Below are 25798 nucleotides of genomic sequence, written 5' to 3'. Positions count from 1 at the left end.
TACATTTACACAAGTAAATCTATAACTGTCAATACAGATCAAAGGTGCCTTTCTGTTTCTTTCTACTTCTACTTTACTACATTTCAGAGGATATTGTTCTGTTTTTTAAACCATTAAAAAGTCACATCCACTTGATTGTTGTTTTACTGGAAGTTTTACTCCTGACTAGATGCTCATGTATAAAATATAGAAAGAATGACAAGGTAAAAAAAAACAACAACAAAAAAAAAACAGGTGTAAAACAACAAAGCATGCCTTATTAGGAGTAGCTGTAATTATTGACAAAACCCTAATAAACACTTGAAATATCTTTAAAGCTGTGTACAAGCACATCAAGTGTGTTTTAAAGACCACATAAATAGGTGGATTAAATAAACTGTTACTAATAAAACAATAATAAAAGACCAATCTGAGGTACAGGTGCTTTTACTTTTGACTTCCATGGATAAATGTGTGTGACTGCAATGCAATTGAATGCAGGACGTTTAATTGCTTTTTATACACAGTGGCACTTCTAAGTTCATTTCAAATTCTTCCACCGATAAATTTCCAAAAAACATCCCAAATTACAGGTATGAAATTAATTCTGAATGATATCTTTTTTAACGCGCACATCCCTGTGAGGGCAGCTGTTATTTTGAGAATTCCCCAATCTGCATGTGCCTGCGCGCTTCTGAGGATCTGGCAGGAGAGGTTAAATCAAAGTGGAGTCAATAACTTCATCCCTCCCTCCTGGTCTGCTGTGCTGTGCTGCTGGGAACGCCTGCTGCTCGCTCTTTGGCTCGTGAAAGAAGAGGACAGGATGGGGTTCAACACTTTCACAAACACTAAAGGAGGGAAGAGTCGTGCTGCTAATACAGAGGATGATCTAAGACTCTGGCACACACATATCGAGACACACATTTATATACATACACACACACACACACACACATGGGTGAGAGAAAGCTTCCTCACTGTGTCTGGGAATGATAATGAGCTAAATTCTCTTTTCTCCCAACCTGAGAGCCTGAGTCCAGTCATGGCCACAGCCTCGGCTGAATCAATATCATCATCCATAATCTTTATTGTGGGATGAAACAGAGCATAAATCAGCTCAAAGCCTTTCACACATCCTTCTCTTTAGCAGCCTCCAATTGCATGCAGCACTCTCCTGGGCCGACAACACTTTCTTTTCACTACAGAGCGGTTGTGTCTCCCAGAGTCTCCAGTCTCTGCAGCAGCTACTCGTGCATCATATCAGATATTTGTTTGGTGGTTTTTCGATCACGCTCTGTTTTGCAGCAGGCGTGAAAGGTGAGCTGAGAGTGGTCTGTTTGTGAGCAAATGAATTGTCTTCTCGTGGAGCGGGGTGATGTTTAAGTTGCTAAATCCCCCATGGAAAGGTGTGTGTTTAAGCAGGACGGGAACGTCTGTGTGTACATGTGTCATTCCGTATCTGTGTGTGTGTGTGTGTGTGCTGTGTGTGTTTCCCAGCTCTGCTCTCTTTGAGTGTGAGTGTGAGTAATGAGGTTTGGAGAAGAAAGCTTAGCCAAATCCTCTCATCAGTCTTCACTCCTTCAATACCCAATCAGCAGGCTAATTCAATACCCAATCACGGAGCTAATAGCATCCAGTCAAGAGGCGAACCAATGAGAACTCACCTAATGGACCTTGGGGAGTAACTATCTGAGCAAAAAGTTAGTGCAAAATGAAGGCAGGATTTGTTTTATCTGCAAAGAAAATGTACTGAGTGATCTCAGCTCGGTGCCCAACTACCCACCACTGTGGGGCAGGGGAAAGACATTTGTGTCTACTTAATTACGTCAAATAAATGAGTGTGATGTTGCATTCAAATCAGCAACTGAAATTAAAGACGAGATATTTTCACCAATTCCCTCCAGTATCTACGTTTAATGCTTGTTTTATTACAAAATTACAGCCTTGTTCCAGCGTTATACTACGCGCAGCTCTATGACATTTAACATGCAAACAGATTCACATCTCCCCCGCTCATTTTTCCCTCCGGAGCTGTGAATGGTGGGTGCATAAGTGCACGCGGCTGCAGGAGTGTCCCAGCCATTGTAGTGTCACAAATCCCCCCTTCCTGACATGCACTGAATAAACTGTCACAGGCGTTATATAGTGTCTCCATAAAGCCTACCATCAAACAGTTACTACCGCCACAGCTTCAGTCCACTGCACCAACAACACAAACAAATCACACTGCGGTGCATCCCGGTGTTTTCAGGTGAGTGTGTGTTGGTGTGTGTGATATACTGTAAAGTGGGGTGCATACAAGACTGTGTTTTCTGATATGATCATACACCATATAAGCTTCTATATCTTGCTCCATTGCAATCCATATTGACCTCCCTCTCTCAGCCTCCCTCACTGAAAGCTTTCCAGTGTGTTTCATGGCACATATATGGTTTCCTGCTCCTCTGTTTTCGGTCCCTGCACAGTTTTGTGCTTGGTCATTAAAAGAGCACATCAGCATTCATCACATTTATTTTGGTGGTGTGATTCCAAGGCTGATTTAACGTGGGCACTATTGTCTATCATAAAGGCAAGATGTATTTAAATCTACTTTAAAACGCAGCAGAGAAAATGTGCACATTTCTGGGCCTGCTTTGCTGTTGGTGGTGTTCTTATCTTAACCTAGTAAAGACCGTGAAAAACATGGGCATAACTTCAGGTCAGAGTAGCTATTATGATAATACAGTTTCCTCGACAAAATATACATCTTCATATTTAGAAGTCAAGCCCTGAACATTTTCCAGAGCAACACAAACAAGCAGAGAAAACATCTCTTTTGCAATTATCCTCGATAGACTGGGGTGAAAAGCAGGAGGTTTGGATTTTTTTTTTAGCTGTAACATGTTATGGCTTTGTGGGATATATTATGATTTTGTTTACTGATTCAAGACGGCTGTTGTGAGGAACACATTTCTGTCCATAACCATAGCTGCCCTGAAGCTCTGAAGATTACACACTAATGACACACTCTGCAACAGTGTGAGAGTAGGTGAGGAGGAAATTTCCCTTTAACCTTCTTCATGGCTGCATCATCTTTTATTGGTGGACAAAGTGAATCTCAGCCTCCAGCCTCAGCCCTGTAGAAATGACAATTGATTTGCAGGTTATTTCCTGCTTCCTGTGAGCTAATTGAAATAAAGTGGGACCGTAGACTCGGGCTCTGCAGCATCTATCAATACTGCAGTTGTACAAGTAGTGAGAGCCTCGTGCCTCCGGCTGTGCCTTAACCAGTCCCACAGAATATTTGTTTCCTTGGTTGGCTCATCACCCAGCCGGTATCTTGTGTGTGTGTGTGTGTGTGTGTTTTAGGTACACCTGGTGTATGATGACAGGAAAGTGAGTGTATATGCTCATTTGTGCCTATGTGTGTGTGTCTGTGTGCAAGTTGTGCCATCACATCAAGTCTGATACTGTGGAGCCATGCAGACTTTAGCAATAAACTTAAGGTATTGGAGTCATATTAGACAACTCCAAAATCCCTTTAGCATACCAAACACACGCACACACACACACACACACACACACACACACACACACACACACACACACTGATTAGCTCATAACGCCTTTTCCCATCAATCTAATTATGGTAAACACACTATAGATAAAAATACAGTATCCAGCGGTGCACATCTGCCCAGGCGTATGTACAGCAGGAGAGAGGGAAGGAAACAACTCGTTTCTCATGAATGGAAGGCAGCAGAAGAATAAGTGTTGGCATGTGTGCATACGTGTATGTGCAAGCTCAGGAGCTGCGTTTTATTTACTTATAATGTCCCAGCTGTCGTGAGCAGCTGGATTTTACACAGATTAAACTGGTGAGTGTATGGAATCAGATGTACATTACAGTGTATTCGCTTTCAGATAAACCACTGGAGGAATTTATCCTGCACAAGATCTTTGCTCGCTCTGGCCTAAGTCCTGAAATTTTTTACATGATCCAGACTACAGCAAGAAAAAAAAGATATATTTTACAAAAGCTTTTGCCCAAAGAAACTTACATTAACGTAATGTTTTTTTTCTTTCTTTTCTACTTTGTATGAATATAGCAGAAACTGCAAAAACATTTTTCCTCATGCATTTCAAAGTATGTCTTTAGAAAACAGGAACTTAGAAAACTTGAATTTTATTTACCTTTAAATGCTGCTGAACAACAGTTTTTCCCTCTTTCCTCTTTCGGCTGCTTTTCTCTCACACACAGTAACGATTTAAGCCGGAGTCTTCCAATGGTCTAATCAAACTCTCGTTAGACTGCAAGATACACTGAATCATCATTAAATCTATCTGCATATTACCTGTGTTGCTACAATTAGCTATGAATCTCATTTGAATCTCATTTAAATTCCTCCTATGAATCTCAATTAAACAAAGAGATTCAAACAAACAGGCCTAGCATTGGAAATGTAGACACACACACACACACACAAACTGCACCTGCTGTTATCATTGCTGTTGTTTTAAATGTGTTCAGTTTAATTAATTTGTGTTGATACTCAAGACAAATCCTTTACAAATCCTCATGTGGTAATTAACAATTATCGTACATTTAATAAGCACACGGAGATAATGAAACAATTAGAGAGAAACAAGCTGTTTAAAGACTGAAGCAGGGCTTTGAACTAGTGTATATGCTTTAATTGTCTTTCAGTGGTTTCCGACTTCAATGAGCTACCAGATCATAATAAATGTCCTCATAGCTAAGAAATCAAACACCCTTCAAAGCAGAATTACCAACTAATAAATTATTACTTGCAGAAAATATAAGCTTTCAGTGGTGCTGTAACGCCGAAACACAAACACACAACATTCCCTTTCTCTCTGGTGTTATCACAGGAGCCAATTAGCGGGCCCTGGCTTTCTGCTCAGGCATGTGCCAGGGGACCTATAGGGAGCCCGCGAGGCTGCGAGAGGCCTCAGGGTAGCAGGAGAATTATCACTCTTTTCATCTCTCTGTCTCTCTTGCATCCTTGCATACACACATCCACCATCTAGCTCGGAGTGAACGCCGTACAGTATATGTCCTTTCTTTCTCTCCTTCCCTCTGTTGTTTTTCTTGCTTCACAGGCCTTCAGAGCAATAGAGCGAATAAAGGGCCGAACGCCACAGCATGCAAACTCTTCAAGCTAATTTACTCAGGTAAGGGGGCTGAATCGCATGAGGTTCGATAAACATAACTATATGCATGCAGTCGATGGAGTTTATGCATAACCTCTGAACTGTACATGGTGTGTGCGTGTGTGTGTGTGTGTGTGTGTGTATACTTTTAGGTACTATAACAGTCAAAGTCATCACAAGACATGCTGATCAAACACTGCACTCTGTAACATGACTATTAGTGATGGAGTGTTCAGGGAGACCCGGCAGATTGCTGGAGCATGTGCTGGGCTGAGCTCTGTGTGTGTATATGTGTGTGTGTGTATGTGTGTGTCTGTGTCTGTGTAGTTTGTAACTGTGTGTTTGTTCTTGCTGAGAGTTTTATCCCTATCACACTCCATCCCACCCCCTCATCCTTCTTTTTTTCCTCTCATACTGCTGTGGCCTCCTGCTGCGTGCCTGGTAGGTGGCTCGCGCACACACGCACACACACACACGCACACACACACACACACACACACACACACACACACGCACGCACATAAGTACACATACACACACACCAAGACAAAAACACACAGTAAGCCCTCCGCAGGCTGTGGAGAGCTGGTAGATCCCTCTCTCTCTCCTTCACACCACAGGGAGGACAGAAGAAGGGGATGACAAGAGAGGAAGAGGAGAAAGTGGAGGGAGGGAGGGAGGTGGGGTTGTGAGGAGGGGGACAGAACAGAATGAGTGGACACCTGTCTTCTGTCAAGTCTCCATCTACCTGTGTGTCTGCTACACGGTGGGCTGATGTCTTTCTGTCTGGCAGGTGGCTGCAGACTTTGAGTTGGTACAGTAGTCGAGAGAATTAATTTAAATTAAAAAGGCTGGTAATTATAATTGTGATAATAATTATAAGATCCATATCTGTTTGTTGCCATTTTGCCAAGTTCTTTTCTTTTTTGTCGTGAATGTATTTGTGTTTGTGATGTTGGCAGGGATAGAGACAGCGGAGTGGAGGCAGTAGATAAGATAAGTGCTCTTTATTTCTGACAGAGTCATTTAGCTGTGGATGAAGAGAAGAGAGCAGGAGAGGACGGGGAGGAGAGAGTTATAGTTATGGAGCTGTCGGAGGTTTGGGAGTGTTGAATGAAATGAGGTCTGGAGGAGCAGAGGCAAACAAAGGTGGAGAGGGAGAGAGCGAGAGAGTGTGTTAGAGAGAGAGAGAAAGAAAGAGAGGGAGGTGTCTACGTGACCTTGCAGTCAGAGAAACAGACAGATGAGGGAGGAGAACCCGTTTCCTCTAAATCATGCGCTGGGTTTTTTTTTCTTCTCTCACTGTAACTCAGTTAACATGTCAGCCTGCAGGCCACTTGCTATATCTCCCTTCTCCTCAGCCCACTGATCTCTGAATCACTGTCTTCCTCGCTCTTCATCCCCCACAATGACTGAGGACGTACCTGTGTTCTAGCACTAAATTGCACCACACTCACACACTCGGGCACAAACTCGTGCAGAGTTATTGAAGGTGTTTCTTTGTCATATATTTGCTTGTATTGAGGCATCAAACTGTCAGAGACCTCCTGTCACTTCTGCCATTTTCTTCTCTCCCCTTCTGTTCCTCGTGTGAGGAAAAGTATTTATTTTCACTTATCAAAGGCTTTTACCCCTGAGAGACAGAAAAATTGCAGTGTCTGCAATACTCAGTGTGTGTGCGCGTTTATATATGTGTGTGTGTGTGTGTGTGTGTCTGGGGAATGTGGAGCAATGCTGGGGGTTATTATGAAGAGACTGAGATACGACAGGAGAGTCCTCTGATTGGGAATAAAACACTATCTTATCTATTTAAATAAACCCCATTGCAACTCCATCTACACACACACATATGCATACATACACACGAAAAATAAGAAGGCAAACACTGTGCGAAGCAAGAAAGTAAAGACATTCATTGAAACACACACACACAAGAAAAAAAAACTGCAGAAGCTGGCAAATCTATGCATGTAAACAAACGCAAGAGCAAATTCACAAAGGGATTTGTAGTAATTAAATTGCAATGATCGCCCTATTTTAGCTTTCACTTTGAAGATGAAAAAATAGTGTTCGAGCAGAGACATAAGGAAAAACAGTCCTAATAGAACATGAAAAGAACATCTAATTATTCAAAGGAGAGTAGTTGCTGTAGGAATAAAAAAAAAAGAGATAAACAAATAAAAAGCTTTCATGCAAAAAAACTCGGAAGAATAAGACACAAGAATCATTTTGAGCTCCACAAATCTACGCAAAGTGTGATTTCTTGAATCACCAGTGGCTTACTGGTGATAAACCAGTTAGCCGTGACCACCCCATCCTCCGACACTAACCTGCTAACCTTTGACCTCTGGCTGACCACAGGAGCAGAACCTGTACTCCACCTACGACCTTGTGGCATCTTTAATAACCAGCTCTCCCCCCTGCAGGAATGCACAACAGCGCATATGTCAATAAGACACGAGACATGCAAAAGATGGATGTAGTGGAGCCGCGTGTGTGTGACAGTAAATAGTGAGAGGAGAAACAGTGATGTATGTTGGGTCTGCAGTCTCAGGCTGCAGATGTTCACCCCAGGTGGTCTGACGCTAATAACATTCCACTTTTTACAGGCCCTTTAATTCACTCAAGATAAAGCCACATAAAATACAGAGAATAGAGGATCGTGTGTGTGTGTGTGCGTGTGTGTGTTCGACAATGGATTTTCATTGATATTGCTCCATGCTAAATGTTATCCTCTTTCCCGTTATTATTACAAATAAGCCGAAAAACTTGCTATTTTGCACACTGCAATTAGACTGCTGCCCCCTCTGAGACTGTGTTATCATGTCTATTAATGACACCTGCTGTGCTGTGTGACTTATGTAATGTTGTGATTGATCTATTCCATTTAATATATCTACAACATAATAAGCAATAGCTGAGGGAGCGGACAAAGCCTGTGGCCACACTGAGTATTCACACAATTATTCAAGTGAGAGACCAAACATGGATTATCGACAACGTGTAAAGCATCGTCGTGTGTGTGATGAACTTCTTTGATATGTTACTGTTCGCAGAAAAAAAAGCAGCTTCTATTTTGTGACAATTCTAAGAGTTAAAAACCATGTGGTGTTGCAGTCCGATGCCCTGGGCCTATGGTGAAAGTACAGATGACTGGTGAGCAGGTGATGAACTCTCTACTGCTTCTGACAGTGACCACATGACAGAGGAAGAGGAGGAAGAGGAGCTCATGTGGGTGCTCTTCTCCCTCAGTTTGTGCAGGCAGGATGTTATGTTCACACGCCAAACGAGGCACCCTGTCCCCTGTTTGCCCCTCCTTCCCCTCTGTCTCCCCCCTTTTCTGCAACCATATTCTGTATGTGCCAACCTTAAAGCACAGCAGCTAAGAGAGAGCGAGAAAAAAATCGAAAAAACAAAACATAACAAAAAAACCCCCCAAAAAAACATAAACATAAAAACAAACTTGGGAACAGAGGGTAAATGTAAAGAAATAGCTACAGCGCATTGCGACTTGCACATTTACATTTTATCAAATAATCAATGAAAAATAAACAATTTTGAAATTGTCTTTCTCTTATTCATTGAGCAAGTATAACTGTCTCACTAACAAGTAAGTGAGGCAGCAAAGATCAGAGACACTGTAGAGCCCCCCCACCCCACCCCTCTCTGTCTCTCTCTTCTCTGGAAAAAAAGAAAGATTCTTCTCACATGCTGGAGAGTCTTTGGCAACACTTGACACACCACACAAGAACAAATACAACCACTCATAGTGTTGACTTTGTGTTCTAGTGCAGTTAATGTGTACACAATTTATTTCTCTCCCTAGAATAGCTGCTGTTGTCGCAGGCTTTCGTAATTACTCCGCTGCTAAAACCACTGACGGCAGCGTCCTGCCTCTGTTTAACGAAGCCACGCACAAACATGATATTTGGAAAGAGGATAAAGATTTTTCTGCAGGATAGAAAGCACCGATTAATATGAATAACAGATAACAGCTAAGTCCTGATCAGGAAACCTGACTATCTCAACTCCTCTCAATAGTCTCATTGTACAGACTCCTTCAGTCAGTTAGTGACCGCTGCCTTTAATGCATGAGAGTTCAAGTTGTCGGGAAAGAAACCACAGCTCCCCACTCCTCTCCTTGTCTTCTCTCAGCCTATTAGAAGTGGGCTGTTTTTTCCTTTTTTTGTCATGAATCTTTAAACAGCCTTTTCGAATGTGGGGGCAGACTGAGTCTCTGCAGAGCACTGACCTGGGCTGCTGGAACAAATATTCTGATGTAACTTATACAGACGCTACATGGGTTAGAGCTCGTTCACATCCCAGGGCCTCTCCAAGACTTCTCTTAGATCAGCAGCTAAAGCTCACAGTTGCGTAAAGATATATTATATTTATCTTTATTTCTTTGCCGGCAAGTCCAAAGAGAAACAACGTCTTCCTGGATTTGAATTCTGAGTTATAGCAATATTTACAGCTATACCGAAAAATAAAGGATACTGTAGTTCAATTCTAGCATTGTTTGGTAACTGGAATAGCTGTGCACAGAGCGGAGCCATCAGTATGTTTGTTCTCCTGTTTAGACTGAGAGGAAATCTATCAGCAAGAGCCCGAAAGAGAGAGAGAGAAAGAGAGAGAGAGAGAGAGAGAGAGAACTGATGGTTGTGAACGTATGGCCTCTGCATCTCTTCCTCTGTCATGACACAAATGCATTTGCTTGTGCAGGCGTGTACACAGCTGCACACATGAACACATGCACACACACACACACACCTCAAACAGTAAATAAAGCAGTGTAGTCAGGTCACAATCACAGTAAACCACACAAACGACTACCATCTGTCTCTTTGTCTCTGCCTGTACGAGTCAATGAGCCTCACTGGCAACAGTTCATACTACACTGCCCAAACACAATAACATCCAGCATCATTTTTTTTTTCTTTAAATGAAAAAATAAAATATCTGTGCAGGAGCACAGGCTATTCATTATTCCTCTTCCTCTATCTTATCACTCTCTCGTTTCCTCCTTGCCAGGCTCTGTCCCTCCTTCTCTTCCTGTAAATGAGTGATTTATCAGCCTTAATTGCTGGCAGTGGTTCATGTGGTCATGTGACCGCAACATGACAGCATGTGATAAATACGCCCTGAAAATTAAACCCTGCGTTGCAAACATAAACGCACGTTGCTTGCATTGCATCTGCTCAGTCAGAGTGTGCTTTGGATACTGACAAAAATAGATTTGGTCGAATAAAAGCCGCGCTTTAAAAAACAAAATCTCAGCTCATGATGCGGTTTAAAAGCAAAACGCTGTCATAATAAATGACATTCATCAAAGTGAGGCAAAGGGCACGAGGGAAAAAATGTACAATCAATAATGATAGACCAAGTAAATTTATTGTTATGAGGTGTTTCACGGCAGTACCCCATAAACACTGAATGCACACACACATACACACTCCTACACACAGCCTACAGTGGAATCTATCACCCTAGCTCACATGTGTTTCCTCCTCACAGCGCTCAGTGGCAGGATGCTGACTGAAGGGCCTGCACTGCGCAGTTCATGCATCTTATTGTTACATGGAGCCAGTTCTCAACCACTGACCTTTTTATTCACCGCGCTATACATTGTTAAAATAATGTATGAGGTGTCTTAGTCAGAGCCACTTCATTGTGTTGTGTTATCCACAACAGAGGGCTGTGTGTGTGTGTGTGTGTGTGTGTGTGTGAGAGAGAGAGATACTTGGATTTGTGCAAAAAAAAAGAAAAAAAAATTTAATGCAAACTCACGTCCTTTAAAAAAAAATACTTATTAACAATGTGTGTGTGTGTATGCAGTTGAAACTATAGATGTACATTTTAATAATAATAATTTTGCATGTTCTGATAAAAGTAGGTTCCTAATCCTCAGTAGTGCTGTGTTTGTCCCATCAACATCCTTGTGCTTCTTGTTTATAGACCAGGCAGTAAAACATGTTTATGGCTGCATGTGCTTTTTCTGTTGTCATGTGGCAAATGTTTTTTTCTAAATGTAAAGTCAGCTTTAGGTTTTGTCGGCTAAAAACAGTCAAACTGAGGGGAAAAAAGAAGAGTGGGAATAAATGAAACCAAAAAAAAGAAAGAAATGACAGCAAGAAAAATGTACAGACATCAAGTTGAAAATTAAAAAGGTCTGCTCTGTAGCAACTTATTCATTTAAAAACAAATAAAATCAAACTAGTTCAGCTGATTAAGTTTGGAGTCACAGTCTATGAAAAGCATGAAGAAGAATGATGAAGAAGCTACTTTCAGGCTGTCGCTGCAGACTTTGGCAAAAACGGCACAAATTCAGTACACAAAGTAATCACTTAACCGTTATTCATGTATTTTAAACTGTAATCTTATTCTCATATATTAATGTATTTTATTCTGTTGTTTTTTTGTGCCATAATTAACTTTTTTCACTATTAATTTACCCTCAATATCTGAATTGCAACCTTGTCCTGATCTACTTAGACTGGCACCTGATCTCTGTCCTGATTTGAGGCCCAAACAAATGGGATTCACTTGGGAACCTTTGTGCTGTGGTTGATCGCTACATTAATGCCACATTATTCTGTTCTTGTGCTGAAACCGAGCATTCAGGAAGACTGAATGAGAGGATGAGAGAATGAGGCAGACGGAGAGGTGGGACAGACGCAGACAGTCTTACTTTCTGACTGACGTCTAACTGCAGGAATCGCTCTAATAATGTCGCAAGATGACTTCACAGTGTGGGCAACAACAGAAGAAGCCAGTGCGTGTGTGTATGTGTGTGCATGCCTTGCCCCGCTTGTGTGTGTGTGTGTGTGTGTATCGTGTATTTTTGCAGGTTTGCATATTGCATATATAGATGCCAGTGTATAAACAGGTAACAGGGGGAGGGGGCACGGCAGAGCGACTCCAGCACCTCTGCACCTTCTCTCCCTCCTCCTTATTTATTTGTCTGTATTAGTTAGCTCCTTCTCAGCACTTAAAATTAATGTCATCCAGCAGAAAATAGAGGCTGAAAGCTAAAATTCAGCACTTTCCCAGCAGCCCGGTTATTTATCAAGCTAACAAGGAGAAGATGCATCCCGTTTCAGCCGGGCCCAGGAAATATGTGCCATTAAAGCCCAGAGCTAGTGTTTGAGAGCCAGGGAATAAAAGTGAGGGTGTCAGGAAGAAGGGGATGGACGGCATCGCCAGCAATATGGATGCAGAGAGACCGGCAGACACATTTATATAAGGGACAATAGATATACTCGGGTAGAAGCAAGAGAACAAGAGGAAACACACACATTCAGTCTACCAACGGCGGAGCCACATTCTGCATGTGTGTATATGAAGTGCTGATTCGCTGATGGCTATAAAAGACGATCCTTTAGGGGATACAGGAGACACAGTTTGGAGCTTTGAATAAATCATGTGTTGCTTAGCTCTAATTTTCTCTTTAGGAGCAGGGTGTTGAAACACATCCTGAGGACTGTTAGTATTGTGCCGTGTTAACATCTCTATAGCATCAGGAGCTAACGTTGGAGTGTTGGAATTCAATTAGACACTGGGTGCAATGCTAAGCAGCTAGCAGTGGGCAGTCACCGCAGGGAAGAGGGGATGGCGACGCGAGGAAGGAGAGAGAGGGAGAGTGTGTGTGTGTGTGTGTGTGTGTGTGTGTGTGAGGAGAGGAGGCTGCAGGCGAGAGGAAGGCCCTGGGCTGCTGGCTGCGGTGATTCAGGGGAATACATTATATCACACTAACCTCCGGCTGATCACAAGTTCCTCTCTCAATCACGCTGTGAACACACAGTCACAACCTGAGGAAAACTGTGCCTCTGAGGCTCACACACAAACACTCACACACACACACATACACACATACACGGAGCAGTAACAGCTTTACAACTAATTATGTTTGAATAAAACAACACAATCCAGGCTTAAACAACTGAAACATCGGAGAGAAAATTGTATATTATCACAAGTTGAAAAGAGGAGCGGGTTGGTGTTTAGAGGTTTGGCTCGAGGGTGCAGTTTTCCCCCTTAACTATCATATTCTCTGTAATTTGGAAGAAAGAAAGTGCACATAACACGTTTTTAAAAACAATCCAAATCTAAACACAGTTATTCTGTGTTCAGCTTGTGTATCTTTACAACTGCTGAGATAGAAATCTTTCTTTTCCCCTTTTAGTTATTTCCAACACAGACCCAATTCTGCTCACTTCCTCTCTTTTCAGACCAGGCCTGATAATGAGCATACATCCTGCTCATATCCTCCCTGTCATTTGGATTTTCTGGATGGAGCGATGGCGTCTTTTTCACTATCGGGACGGTGACAGTGTAACGAGTCTAACACTGGGCAGCTAGAAGTTATATATATCTCTGGCAGTGAAGGAAAGTGAAGTGTGTCAGACTGGGGATGGAGCAAATCCTGGTCCCTGCAGAATACAAAAGACCTTAACATGACTGCAGTGTTTTATATAAGTGACATATAAATGCAGTGTTTAAATTAAGTGTGGGTGAAATGCATTGTATATCATCTGTGGAAAATGTAAAAGGAGTGATGACACAATTTTATTGTCTATTAACATTTAGTATCTAATTTCAATGAGAATATTTCTGAGACATGTTACAGTTTCATTTTCATGAGGTCAATGTAGTGAAGGGTAAAACAGCCCAAACACATGATGATATGTCAGTGTCTTTCCTTCCCCCATCAGTCAGCCATATTTAAAGTTTTGATATTAATCACCATCTAGTTTTTAGGCGTTTATGTACACACAAGCGTTTCAAAATATGCTTTTATTATTTCTCCGTTTTACACCAACACACGCCTCGATGTGTGTGCATGTGTCCTTCCTCCTCTGCCGTGTCTACAAAAACCTGACCTGCCTACTGTCAGCCACGGAGGCACCTTGCCTCCCCGCGCCCCCTCCCTCCCCCCCTGAGTGGCCGACTCACCCCATCACTGTGAGGGGGGGGGGGCGGAGGAGGAGGAGAGGGGATGGCAGGGAATATCCGGGGAAGTGGGGGGTTGGGGTGGTGGAAGATGGTGGAGGCGTGGTGTATGTGGGTGGGTGGGTGGCTCTGAAGCTTCCTCTAATGCGCCCTCTCCACTCCCATGCCTGTGACCTCAGAGCTCCTGACAGCCAGAAAGTGCTGAAGCATGCAGGTGCCCTAACGCTGCAGCCGCACACACACACCCACGCACACACACACACACACACACACACACACACACAGGTGCCATGTCCTACCTTAGCAACCCGCATTGTGTCATCTTTAACTCTCTCACCACCTCCTCTATCCACACTGTGTCAATAGCTTCACGTCGACATATGCGCATCACATTGGTCTATTTATAATTAGTCAACATTAAGTGAATGGACAGTGATGAAGTGGATATCGAATGCAAAACAAGCATGTGCTTCACAATGCTGAGCACATGAGGAAAATAGAGTATACTGTCTGCTGCACAGTAAAATTAGCCGATGCTGATGCTGTAGTTTCCTCCGTCCAGCCTCTCGACTGTACAGTGTAAGATCTGAGGTGTCCAGAGAGTGTCCTGTCCTGGGTTTGTGTGTGTGTGTGTGTGTGTGTGTGTGTGTGAGAGAGAGAGAGAGAGAGAGAGTGTGTGTCTGTGTGTGTGTGTAAGGCAGAGAGAGAGAGAGAGAGAGAGAGAGAGAGAGACAGGGTGGGGGGTTAGGGTTAGAGAGTTGTATTACACTGGTGATGAGTCGCCTGGCTGCAAGGCTGATACCTCAGCAGCACCCAGCATTGACCAGGCCTTTAAATAAAGCCTTCGATCCTCCAGCAGCAGAGAAGGTCACCGCCTGCCTCTGGTTACCCTGCCTGTCTGTCTGCATCCACGGCCAGGAGCCCTCTCCCGCCACCCTCGTCCTGTCCTCTCACCCTGGTGTTCATTTCTACATTTGGAATCCAGGTGTCTGCCCTCTTTGACTCCTCCCCCTCAATTTGCCGTGATTCCTTTACTCCACTTCTACACTCGTCTTTTATCCTCCTGTACCTTTTTTTTTTTCAACTGGCAATGCAAAACCAGAAAAGAGAAACTAGCCTTCACTTTCCCTCGCTCACTCCAACATCCTCTCTCACATCTAACCATTTGTGTGTCAGCCACAAATAAAAAAATAAAAAAATGTACTGTGTTTTTGTCTCCACAGAGAGAGAGAGCAGAGAGGATGAAGTAAGTCAGGGGTTCAGGACAGAGGTCAAAGGTTTTGGGCTTTGTCCCGTGAGCTCTGTGCATGTCACCCTGCTGTCAGTCACGCAACACTGTCAGAGCCCCCGAAACAGAGCTGCATAACATCACACACGTTAAATGTTTAGACGGAGAGAGATAGACAGAGAAATTTGGTTGGCATAGGGCTAAATATGCAGTGAGAAAAACAAATCCATCCAATAATAAAACCCTCCCAGGTGTCGGCTGTCCCAAATAAGAGCTCCTTATTCAATTAAAAAAAATATTAACAAGTGGTTTTGATTTTATTCAAGAGAAAGATACAACAACCTCACTCGACGTCAGAGGGATTATACCAACTTCTGTCAAATCCTGAAAACATCAGGATGTTTTAAGGCTTCAGACTTTTGTCCGAACTGTTGTGAAAGACTGCATCGAATGTTTGAATTAAGGACAGGAGGTCGGCAATAGAAAATCTGAATTTGATAGTTAGTGTTCATATTTCTCTTTCACTCGCATTAAAATCAAACATGATCAAATGTTTTAAGGATTAAAAATTGTGCAGTGTGCCATACATTTTAGATTGTAGTTTGTCGCTAATTTGCATGAGCTCAGATTTTGAAATGAAATAAAATAAAATAAAATAAATGAGAAATAAATTAACCCGATGTGAACATTATGCTCTGGATTATGATGAAGAGGACAACTTCTGCGTCACTAAACTTGTAGATGCAGTTTATATTGTATTTGCAATTTGACATAATCTTATATGTTTCCACATTGGAAGTGTATTACATGAATCTGTTGTGTTAGAGTTACCTCAGACTCCAGGGTGGTGGGACGGAGAGGTCACGGCTCTCTATCACAGATGGAGGAATTTTCTCGATGTCCTACAGAGACAGAAAGAGAGGTTCACTTTAAAACACACTGTGACCAAACAACGGTGGAAAAAAAAGGATCTCACTTTTGAATACGCAGTACCGAAACTGGCCTCGAATTTAAGAAAGTGTTACAGACTGATCAAGGGAGAAAAGCTCAGATGACATACAGTATGGTTGAAGGGCAGTTCATGAGGAGATCTACAAAACTTTAACCAGATCACTGTTTTAGAACCACTGAATGATGAACTAGTTAATCAATAAATCCACAATATGCTATAAAGAAATCTGGAAATATTATTGAAATTAGGAAGGAAGTATATTATTTAAATAAACAGAAAAACAACTCAGATAAAAAAAAACAATAATAACTTAAATTGTTATTTAAAAACATTTCAATCAATGATATTTATAGATTTAAATGAACGGTCTAGATTTCTTTTGTATTTCATAAAACCGATTTTTGACGACATAGAAACACATGCACAGGTGCACATGTATTCATCCGAACAGACACAAATAAAATCAATATCTAAATGATTCCTGACATAAAGTTCACGTTGTTACTTTTTATTCAAATAACAGATAATCATTGTATTTATACTGGCCTTGAAACAAACCAATAACATTTAAATGCATTATTTTGTATGATCTAATTAGAATAAGTTTAAATGTTTTATTCAGATATAAAATGCAGCATTGGCTCGGAACCGTATCTGCATGTTTAAGTTATCCAGGGAGGGCAATGTGTGAGCGTATGGCACTGACACACATGTACAGTATGTGAACACAGCATATGTGAGCACTGTACCGTGTGAACCAGTCAGGGACAAAGTGTGGATGATAAAACCTGGTGTAGAAACCAAAGTGACGAATCATCCCAAGAAACTTTTCGCCGGGCTTCAGTAGAGAGAAATGAGGCAAAGGAGCCACAAAGTATATTAATGCCCCTCAATCCATCTTTAAGCAACAATGAGAACCATTCATTTCCCTGTAATCCGATTCACACTGGGGCCAAATGGACTCTGACCCATTCAGCTGCACAGGAGCTCCCAGCGACAGACCTACAGCAGAGAGACGGCTGCCGTCACCTGACAAATGCTCTGAAACATCAACTCAGACAGACTCCCAGGTGTCGCTGCACTCTGCCGCCGCCGAGGATTTACAGTTCCAACCCCGCAGACATGACTCCACACAGAACGAACACACAGAGCTTGATAACCATACACAGAGGACCAGTCAGTCACTCACACACACACACAGAGGTAGGCATGTATACAGACTGTACTCCCACACATCTTGCACGCACGTGTCTACTCTGTGCGCACTCGTGCTAAGTCAAACAAGCTCACACGCGCACACAAACAAACAAACACACACACACACACACACACACACACACACAGACAGGGCTTGATGCAGGGGTGAGGTCCACGTGCAGAGGGCTGCTACATGGCAGCAGTGTGTGGGGTCAAGGCCTTTCCCAGGTACAAATGAAAGGGAGAGGAGAGACTTTGGAAGAGCTGAACAACACTGTGGGTCACCTTGCCTGGCAAAGAGATCAATGTCTGTTTGACTGGCTGAGAGACAAAGAGAGAGAGGGAGCGAGAGAGGAAGAGGAAAGAGAGTGAGAGAGAGAGAGAGAGAGAGAGAGAGAGGGTGGGGTGGGGGGGTTGACAGCATTAGAGGGGTAAATCACCTCTTGCTTCATTGAGATGCAGGTAAAACATACAGGGGTCGGGCTCGGCTCCAGCTCCACCCTGCATAACACAAACATGTGCATGCGCACTGACGCGAACACGCACACACACACACACACACACACACACACACTTGCATAATGCACTCAGTTTTTAAACAGCCCCCCCACCACGTTCGCTGCGGTCCAAAACACACCCCTCCACTGACTTTGTGCCCTGCAACTCAACTCACTGTTGAAAACATCAACACAGCCTCAGCTATGTTTATCTGTGAGTCAGAATATTGTGATCACATATAATTAAATCATAATTAGCTTTCATCTATTGCCCTTTAGTGATGCATTCTGAGCAGAGCCTCTTATCCTGGCAAATGCAAATCCAGTATTTGAATTCGAACATGCACAAAACATGAGAAGCGTTACATGCGGTGGCCATGTGAACGTTCTGTCAGAGCTGAGATTTTACAGAGATCTCAATTTCAACATCGGACTATAGGATTGCATTCAGAACAATCACATTACCTCGACTCTGCCCATGCTTCTATTTACTGGAAGGGGAAAAATCACCATGTAAAGCCAATAAGATACAAACAGAGGCTGTGAAACAAACCTTCTTTACAGCCGCTGCATTCTTACCACATGCACAGCAACGCGACAGGAGGGGACAAGTTAAATTATTAGGGTTTCAAATAAATGACACATAACTCAGGACACAGGACGACAGAGAGAGAGAGAGAGAGAGAGAGAGAGAGAGAGGAGAGAGGGAGACAAGCTCTGGCGTTGCAGGTCTAGATGATGGACGGACCACAGAGGAACATAAATGCAGCTGATTTAAATCACTTTAAATGTAAATGTTTATCGCATGGAGTGATGCAGATGCGGACTGAGTGGAAGAGATTGAAATTGTTTCCTCTTTTGAATGCGAATATGTTTTTAACCCTTTGGGGGGTTTGTCATGGGAGGGGAGCGCATGCAAGAGGGGGGGTGGTAGTGGTGAGAAAATGAACTTACACGAATGGAAAGCAAATGTGTTAGAACATAAGCTACACGACTACTATTTTTTTTTACATTAATATCAATATAAAACAAAGTCTTTTCTATTTAACGACTGCATGTAGCTTTTGATCAAATGAACACATATTGGATTCAGGTAGTTGTGGTTCTCCAGCAGCGGTGTGAAAAATAAACTGTTTCTTCACTGCTGAACTGATTAGAACGAACATTTTCAAGTGTTGCTGCTACACATCCGATAAATGTAAATATATTTTTACACTAATGAAAAATTAATGCAGTCTGATCCTTTTCTTTTATATTATCATAATTTATCTTGCATACATTCATGTAATTTCCCTTTGATTGATGTAAAAACATACAAGCACCACGTAGACATAATGAAATGACCTATCCCTATAGATTCACTTCACTCAGTTAAAACACACACTTCCATCACAACGTCAAATAAAAGAAAATGCCGGCTGCTTATTGAGCATTCGCACATATAGACACTGAACAGGGCGCACAGCCTTTGTCCTATTAATTCTGAGGCATTAAAGCGAAGTACATGACAAAGATTCAAATGTCAATACTGATAAATTTCAGAGTGATTTCCCATACTTGACCTGAAAGAGAGAGTCCAATATTGTGACAGCAGACAACTACATTATCTTTAATAACCTAATCATTGGACAGACTGCAAATGAATACAGCACAGAAGTCAATATGCTGGGCCGGAGAATAGAATTACAGTTCATGCTGATAAGATTAATAATGTGGCGTCTGCATGCTACATGTACACACTTTTTCAGTCTGTACAAATGAAGGAAAGGAAGCAAATGACAGACGGAGAAGCAGCGAATCTGGTAAGAGTGCTGAGAAATGAGGAGGAAGCTCTGAAATGGTGTTTCCTGTGCCTTCTGTCCTCCTTCGGCACAGGAAGTGAATCAGTGCTACTGAATCCTCCTGCCCTTTGGTTTGTCTACAAGTCAAAACACAACACACACACACACCCACACAAGAGAATAAAGCATCCCGCACAATTTCCACACCCATCTAATGATCAGCAATTTTTCACTGCATCATTCATACACACTGAACGGCAGAGCGCAAACACTGGAAACCTCTGAACCCTTGCACTGAGCGGACCTCCCGTCTGTCACATACAGTAGCACACAACACCGAACTGCTGCACAAGCAGGCTGCAGGTTTAGACCGTCCTGAGCATCAATCCTCAGACTCTCCCAAGAAAAAAACTCAACTGGTTTTATCTGCCCCACAAGAAGAAAGAGGTGCCATGAAAGAAGTATAGCATCTCCAGTTCTAGGTTATAACACAAATGTAATTAAACAGCACACTATATTGACCTAATCAGATAGGAGGGCCATAAATTAGTGGACACATGCTCACTAAAAGGCCCTCTCTTCTCAGCTAGGACGCATCTCTGATCGTTTATCATCTGAAAGGAGCAGGAAGGCAGCCAGCATCCCTCTCTCTCTCCCTCTCTAGCTCTATCTCTGTCTCTCACTCACTTTTAATCACAAAGAAAATCATTCCTTCAGGCATGAGAGCATTGTGCTCTCCCGTCCTGTCCCTCACTCTGGGCTTTCACGGGAGCCACTGTAGGCCAGGTGACCGTTGGTGTGACACTGTTGTACAGGTGAGACAGTGCAGAAATGACTCAAACAAGTCACTACGGTGGTGTCTCAAAGTTTCCAAAAAGATACCAAAAAATGAATGAAATAAAAAATACTGGTCCCATCAACGTGGCCTTTACACCTACATGTAGCACATGCAACTCTCAGTCTGTCAAAGACCCTGCAGTAGGAAAAGATCATATCCCTCCACACACACACACACACTTATATCCAGCAGTGGTGGTGGCACTGGCAGTGACCTTGCATGGCAGCTTTTATCTGCATGATACTGTCTTTAGTTTGCACTGAGATCCTGCAGAGGAGAAACACTGTGCAGGCCATGCAGGCTCAGTCCAGAGGCAGGCTGCAGGCTGCCCGACCTGTCAGTCACTACAAAACCAAATCAACTTCGAGTGCTTCGTGTGGCTTTCACCCAGTCCTCTCGGCATTATTACGTCAGAAATCAAATAAAGGATCTTTACACAGATGCGAGAGGTGGATTAGCGCAAGTCTCGCGTGCATTAAAACTATTAGGTTTGAAAACATTAAGCACTGATAAAGTCTAAGTAGAAACCGAAACGACACATCACGCCAGCACAGTGCAATCATAATGTATACCTGAATAAAAGGAGCACCTATTTGCGCATACTGCGGAACCGATGCATGAGGTCAAAATTCACACATTTAAAATTAGTGTGTGCATGTTGTCGAGATAAGGTTTTTTTCCATGCAGAGTTTTGTCTGTGCTATTTTTTTTAAACGAAACTTTCAACAGACGGCGATATTCAACAAGTGGATATCTACCAGGAAAAAGTGCAAGTTTACTCTGAAATCAATCATTAACTCAGCCTCTTTTTTTCTAGGACACCTCCAGCAGAGTTATTGGGCCCTGAGGAAAATATTTCATTATATTATAGAAATGCTGAGCAGTCTGATTGACTGACTTTCTGCGCATTTTTAAAATGTAAGAGTTTTGGATTTTGTAAGAGTTTAATTACGCAACAAGTTCAGACGGTGCCGTTTATTTTCTGGAGCAGCAAAAAATATCAAAAAGACAAAGTAGACAAGTATAAATAATTCGCTGAGGGCTTAACAGATGCAAAACATTTGAATATAAATCGTACATTAGATCAGAACATAAAATACTTCTACATAGGAGCTGGCCCTCGTCATGGAGCTAACCTAAATAAAACCCAGATGTTTACAGATGTTCCCTCAATGATATTTCTAATAGGCATTTTCCTCTTAGTGTATTTCAGTTCAGACGATTATAAGACTGAGTGTGTGGCATCGCCTCAAAGACAATGTGACAAACAAACATGCAAAACTAAAAAGAACAATAAATAATAAACATTTCAGGAGAGTGTATTTGTTTCCTTTCATGAAGGTTTATTGATGAATGTTATATATGTATATATATTTATTTGTTTTATTCCATGTTTAAGAGTGAACACGATATCTTCAAAGTTAACTGATCTATCCAGACCATAGAAACCCAATATGATGCATGTCTGCATGACACTTTCCTTAATTATTCTGCAACAACGGGAGAACATTAAAGCTCCATTTCCAAAACAGTTCACAGTTTATTTACCTAAGAAGACCCACAGGACTCTGAGTAAACTTCGTGAAGTTCCTCAAATGAAAGGAAATCACATTATCAGCGAACTACAGGAGCATTTGTTGCAACACTGTTTTCTAATTTATTTCATGGCATGCATCAGAATCTGCTTCTGTTGTGTTTTATACTCAACCCCACTTGTTGATCGCAGTCATCTATTTATTTGTTCATCATAGAAAAATCCTAGAAGTGTGTATACTAAATATCCCGACGCTTTTTCACTTCCATATGTTGTCTTTATCAGTAGAAATCAATATTAAATGTAACATTAAGTTTTTTTTCCCCTCCACAGAGTCATTTCCCCACTAGAAGAAGCTGATAAGATGAAGGATTCATGTTCGCGGTGAGCGTTCAAGAAAACAGTGACGGATGAATGTACTTTTCAACACTTCTTTTCTTAACAAAAGGAGATGAGGCTGAACAATGCAGTCGTGGTATAATACAATCATATACACAAGTTCACAAAAAAAGAGGAAAAGGTGGGTAAAAAGAAGCAAAAAAACAAAAACACACAGTCCGTACATGACCAGCATGCATGGCTTCACACAAGTCTGTCAATTTCCAAACTTCTCTTCTGAGTTTGGATGTTTGTTTCTTTTTTTTTTTCTTTTTTACATGACACATGGAAAAAATGAAAATGGAATAATTCATATTAAAATAAACTGACTTTGGGTTAAACAAAAAAGGAAGAAAAAGAAAAGAAAAGAAAAAAGAACCGGGAGCTTTGAAGTAAAGCTGTTGTGCCTGTCTTATTTCACAAAACAATTGTTTTGTGTAAGGCGAACAGGATGGACGAGGCGCTGGATGAGGAGAGGAGCGGACCTATGAGAGACGTGCTGCACGTCGTCAAGTTAATTTTGACAAAACACCACGAACTGGACACAAGTCCTTCAAAATATTTGTGTAAACCGAGTTCCTTTTCAAAGTCTTTTATAAAAACCCTCTCTAAGAAGCAAATTCGGACCAAATCCTCACCCTGACACAAAAACACCTTTGAAAATACAGAAAAGTTGAAAAAACTCTTTTGTACTGAACTAACGCAGCTTTAACAACACAAGCATGAACAAGTGATTTTTTTTTTTAGCTGCCCGCAAATTTAAAGTTTTTTTTAATTTAATTTAATTTTTTTCCTGTTTCTTTGTGAGGGTCGGTTATTAAAACTTTTCAGCGCCGAGACTCACATGAAAAACTCCGGGGATGAGGGGTTGTTGTCGCTGCTGGACCCTCCGTTTTCTCTGAAGCCGGTGCTGATCAACTTCTCGTATTTCTCCTTGTAGGCGTCCCTCTCCCTGGCCAGCCGCGAGATCTCCTGCTTGAGGTGGTCCACCTGCTGTATGAGTTGCGTCTTCTCGCCCTCCAAGACGTGCCGCTGCTGGACCCGCTTGTACCGGCAGGACTGGGCATAGCCCCTGTTCTTTAGTGTCCTCCTCTTCTGTTTCAGACGGATCACCTCTTCTTTGCTGACCCCCCGGAGCTGCCGGTTCAATTCCCGCACCGACATGGTCACCAGCTGGTCGTCCGAGAACCGGTCTTCCAAGCGCAGGTGCTGGTGGTTTCCCCCCGCGCCGCCACCGGACTGAGACCCGGAGGACGGGTGGTGTGCCCCTGCGTGGTGGTGGTGGTGATGGTGGTGGTGGTGGTGGGGGTTCCCGTTCTGAGCTGCGGCTGCGGCGATCACTGCGGACACCACGGCGGCCGCTGATCCCATCTCCTCCCCGGCCATGGCGCCTCCTGCCCCGGCTGCGCCGCCGAACTGCTGCCCCCTGGCATAGCCATCGAAGGTCTGGAGCTGGTGACTGCTGCTGATCAGCGCCTCTACTGCGTCCTCCGGGCTAAAGCCCAGAGCCTCGGGGTTCAACTGCTGTTGGTACCCGGTCATCCAGTAGAAATCCTCCAAGTGCGCCTTCTGTTCGCTCCCTGATCCCGGACTGGGCGCCGAGAAGCTTGGAGAGGGGGGAACCGAGCTGCAAGGCGTGCTCATCGGGGTAGAAGATAGGGATCCCCCGGCGACCAGGCGGCTGCACTGGCTGATGCTGCGATCGGGCTCCACCGGCTCCTTTTTCACTTCAAACTTCATCAGATCGAAGTCATTAACATATTCCATGGCCAGGGGACTGGTGGGCAGGTCGGAGTTGCTCATTGCCAGTTCTGATGCCATCCTCTTGCTGTTGACAGTCCTCCAAAGGGGGTGAGGAGCACCTGTCAAAGTGGGCTGCTGAGACACGCACTGAGCCAGCTTGATTTCTTTATTTATTTTCTTCAAAACCGGAGGAAAAAGTGGGTTTTCTTGCACTAATTGCGTAGCGCAGGTTTTGGTTTTGTGAGTCGATAAGTTTTTTTTTTTTTTTCTTCAGTCTGTGTTGCACAGACGCATTGGAGCAGCGCTGTTTCCTCCCTCTCTCCCAGCGTGCGGGTGTCTGAGCGCCGCTCTCTCTGTTTCTACCATTTAACACTTCATGGCTCCTTTTAGGATTAGTGCGCCAATTTGAGGAGGTTCACGTACGTGTCCCGGGCAAATAGTTGCCTTGTGGAGAAAGAGAAAAAAAAACTCCACCCAAGGATTGATAGATTTTTTTTTCCAAGGGATCAGTCAGCCGACGAGTTAAAAAGCATTGCTTAGTTTTATAGGCGATCTGACGTCAGGACTGTAATATGAAATTTACCGAGACTCAGCCAATGAGCGGCTCAGCCCGGGCTCGCAATTAGCATAACGGTATAGAAACGAAAGTTTTCTGAAGTGTCCGAGCCTATCAGCAGAGTGACACATGAGACTAAATATTCATCCTTTTGTCACTTTTCGTGGAAAACACAGAAAGCGAGCGAGTGAAAAACACAGTGCGAGGAGTCCGCGAAGGTTTCACATGGTAATATGCATGTCTACCTTTTTTAGATGAACACATCCTCATCATTTTAATACACCTTTAATATTTTTTCCATGGTAATAATAACAGAAAATATCATTTAAATTAATTAGTGGGTCAGAATTTAAAAATATATATAAATTCAGTATCATCATTAGACAGACTGTTAACCCCGGGTTCATATACTCCGAATATGTACAGGTGGATTTCATTCATTAGTAAAGAAGCAGTTTTGTCAATTAAAGAGTCAAAGTGATCTCTAAAGCTTTATCAGACAATACAACAGCAGTGTCAGTCTCTCACACAAAACATCAAGGAATTGCAGCTCATGTAGCTGTAAGAAGAGTAGTGCATTTGAATGATTTCCACTGAGCAATAGATAAATGCTCCTTATTCCTCATATAACGGCAGAGAGAGATCACTACACGCGGAGGAGGGCTGGAGTGTTTTAAGAGAGCGTGGCACGAGTCCGTTTCATTGACATTGTTTGGAAACCCAATGTCGCCACCTTTCGGTACAAAAGAGGCGCCACGTGGCTTTGGTCAAGGTCTGTCTGTCTGGGTCCGACACACACACACACACACACACACACACACACACACACACACACACACACACACACACACACACACACACACACACACAGTGGTGGTTTTAAGTGGAAAAATATGTTATAATCACTTTGCTCAAAGTGGAGCTTCTCGTGTCCTCTCCTCTCAGTCACACTGCTCAGACTGAAGATGGTTTAACAAGGCAAATATTTATACCATGATTTCCCAGAACAGGC

The 25798-nt window shown here is 42.7% G+C and overlaps 1 protein-coding gene across 2 annotated transcripts in view; it reads right to left on the bottom strand.

The window, feature by feature from the left end:
• LOC146985961 (transcription factor Maf-like) overlaps positions 1-24783 on the bottom strand; it is a 41798-nt gene extending 17015 nt beyond the window's left edge. For both annotated transcript variants that reach the window (XM_085779461.1, XM_085779462.1), the window contains exons 1-2: positions 23332-24783; positions 16142-16212 (exon numbers count right to left, since the gene is read on the bottom strand). In XM_085779461.1, coding sequence (XP_085635587.1) covers positions 16185-16212; positions 23332-24308 — 1005 coding nt within the window. In that variant the 5' untranslated portion in view covers positions 24309-24783 and the 3' untranslated portion in view covers positions 16142-16184. The remainder of the gene's footprint in view (positions 1-16141; positions 16213-23331) is intronic.
• Between the last annotated feature and the right edge of the window lie 1015 nt (positions 24784-25798).

The sequence above is a fragment of the Trachurus japonicus genome, chromosome 6 (assembly GCF_045865225.1).
Source record: "Trachurus japonicus isolate A0001 chromosome 6, Traja_1.0".
NCBI classification, from domain to species: Eukaryota; Metazoa; Chordata; class Actinopteri; order Carangiformes; family Carangidae; genus Trachurus; species Trachurus japonicus.
The sequence above is the reverse complement of the archived record's forward strand: the minus strand, read 5'-3'. Positions and strand labels throughout refer to the sequence as shown.